The sequence below is a fragment of the Fonticula alba genome (assembly GCF_000388065.1).
Source record: "Fonticula alba strain ATCC 38817 unplaced genomic scaffold supercont2.9, whole genome shotgun sequence".
Lineage (NCBI taxonomy): Eukaryota > Rotosphaerida > Fonticulaceae > Fonticula > Fonticula alba.
The window spans coordinates 542,225-544,106 of NW_009242979.1; the positions used below are offsets into that span (position 1 = coordinate 542,225).

General features: G+C 58.1%; 2 protein-coding genes across 2 annotated transcripts in view; both read left to right on the forward strand.

Moving 5' to 3' along the window:
• The window catches only part of H696_05187 (hypothetical protein), a gene marked incomplete at its 3' end in the record, with an annotated part of 5,373 nt that extends 4,562 nt beyond the window's left edge, over positions 1–811 (forward strand). The window contains exons 7-9 of the mRNA XM_009499044.1: positions 201–300; positions 410–492; positions 730–811. Coding sequence (XP_009497319.1) covers positions 201–300; positions 410–492; positions 730–811 — 265 coding nt within the window. The remainder of the gene's footprint in view (positions 1–200; positions 301–409; positions 493–729) is intronic.
• A 158-nt stretch (positions 812–969) lies between these two features.
• The window catches only part of H696_05188 (hypothetical protein), a 2,133-nt gene continuing 1,220 nt past the window's right edge, over positions 970–1,882 (forward strand). The window contains exons 1-3 of the mRNA XM_009499045.1: positions 970–1,353; positions 1,504–1,596; positions 1,717–1,855. Coding sequence (XP_009497320.1) covers positions 1,154–1,353; positions 1,504–1,596; positions 1,717–1,855 — 432 coding nt within the window. The 5' untranslated portion in view covers positions 970–1,153. The remainder of the gene's footprint in view (positions 1,354–1,503; positions 1,597–1,716; positions 1,856–1,882) is intronic.

Consider the following 1,882-nt stretch of genomic DNA (forward strand, 5'->3'; position numbering starts at 1 on the left):
TTCTTCTTCTTCTTCTTCTTCTTCTTCTTCTTCTTCTTCTTCTTCTTCTTCTTCTTCTTCTTCTTCTTCTTCTTCTTCTTCTTCTTCTTCTTCTTGTTCTTGTTCTTGTTCTCCTTTTCTTTTTGGCCCTCCCTTGACTGACTTCCTCACCCGTGCTCACTTGGCCGTCCCCGCTTTTTCCGGCCACCCTGGCACTGTAGCTATGACAAGGCCAAAATCGAGCAGCGCCTGATCGAGCACCTCTACCGGCGTGTCACCGCCTTCCAGCAGCAGGACCTCGCCTGTCGGCGCTGCGGCACGGTATGTCCCCTTGCACCACCACACCATGCCCGTGTAGGCACGCGAGAAAGCTTCCCATTCCCCTGACACGTATGACTGCCCCTCTGCCCTTCCCCTCCCCCAACCCCAGGTAAAGGACAACCTGATGCAGCGGTTCTGCAAGTGCTCCGGCACCTTTGAGCTGGCTTTCAGTGTCGAACACATCCGTGAACTGTGCGTTCCGCTCTGGACAATCGCCTTTCTCTTCGCCCCTCTCCACATGGGGGTTAGCACACACACACACACACACACACACACACACACACACACACACACATACACACACGCTTACACCTGCTAACACACACAAACACGCCCCCACACGCGATACTTTGTCTGACTGGCCTGAACCGGACGACAAAAAAAAACCCACCTCTCGCACAGGCTCCACACCTTGAACACGATCGCCAGGCAGTACCGGCTTAGCATGCTGCACGGAATGGTGCGGAGGCTGGCCAACCAGAGCAATATCACGCTTTCGTCCCCGGGCTGATGGGGCCCGCGTGATCAACCAATACATCCCACGGCTACCCATCCGTGTGTACTTCGATGTGTATCGCCCTTTTTCTTGTGTCCCTTCAATTGCCAGCGCCCCTACCTGGAGACCCCCACTGGTCTTGTTTCACTCCCTCTTCCTTGTCTCTCCTCCCCCCCCCCTCCTCCCTCCCCCCCTCTCCGCGCACACACAAACTCACGGGACGCGCAAGATTTTGGGGCACCCGTCTTGCTGTCGCACCGCACCTGTTCCCCTGTCCATTGTTTCCTCCATCTGCCTCCCTTTCCACCCGCCTCGCTCGCATCCCCTTTCTCCCGCTTTCTCCCTGCCCCCGACACCATGGCCAGCACTGCGGCTCCCGCCAACAAGGCCCCCTGTCCGGCGACCATGGCCGGCGCGGCCATCAAGGCGGCCCACGCGCCAGCCGAACAGTATCAGGAGCACTTCCACGAGACGTTCAAGCGACTGGTTCGCATTACGGCACGCATGTTCTTCCAGTCAGCACACGTCGTCATCTTGGATGCGCTGCTCACCCAGCGGTATGCGCCTGTGCTTGGACATTGCGGAAAGGCTTGACCCTTCTCTCCGGTCTTCTGTCATTGGGCCTAACGTGGGTCATCCCCCTTTATCTCCTCCCCTTCCTCTTGCCTCTCTTTCCCCCTCCCTCCCCTGCTGTCTGTTGCTTGTAGCTGCACGGCACAGGAGCTGTCAGCCATGCTGCACTTGTCGCAAAACCGTATCCAGACGGAAATGGGCGCCCTCAAGGGGCTGGTCAAGATTGAGTCCGTTCTTCCCCCGATTCGCCGGGCCCTCGCCCGCGCCACCAAGCAGCACCCCTCCGATGTGCCTGCGCTTACCTCCTTTCTTCCCCTCCTTCTCCCCCTCCTCCTCCCGTCGCGCAGGAAAGATGCCCGTGAGAATAAGAGCAAGGCCGGCCAGATGCAGAACATCGATCTCTTCAGGATCGATTGCCTGAACTTCATTGTTCTCATCCGGTGGAAGGTGGAGATGCTCAACCGGCAGCTGGATAGCGCCTCAGCCGTGCGTACTTTCTGCGCCATCCTTTCT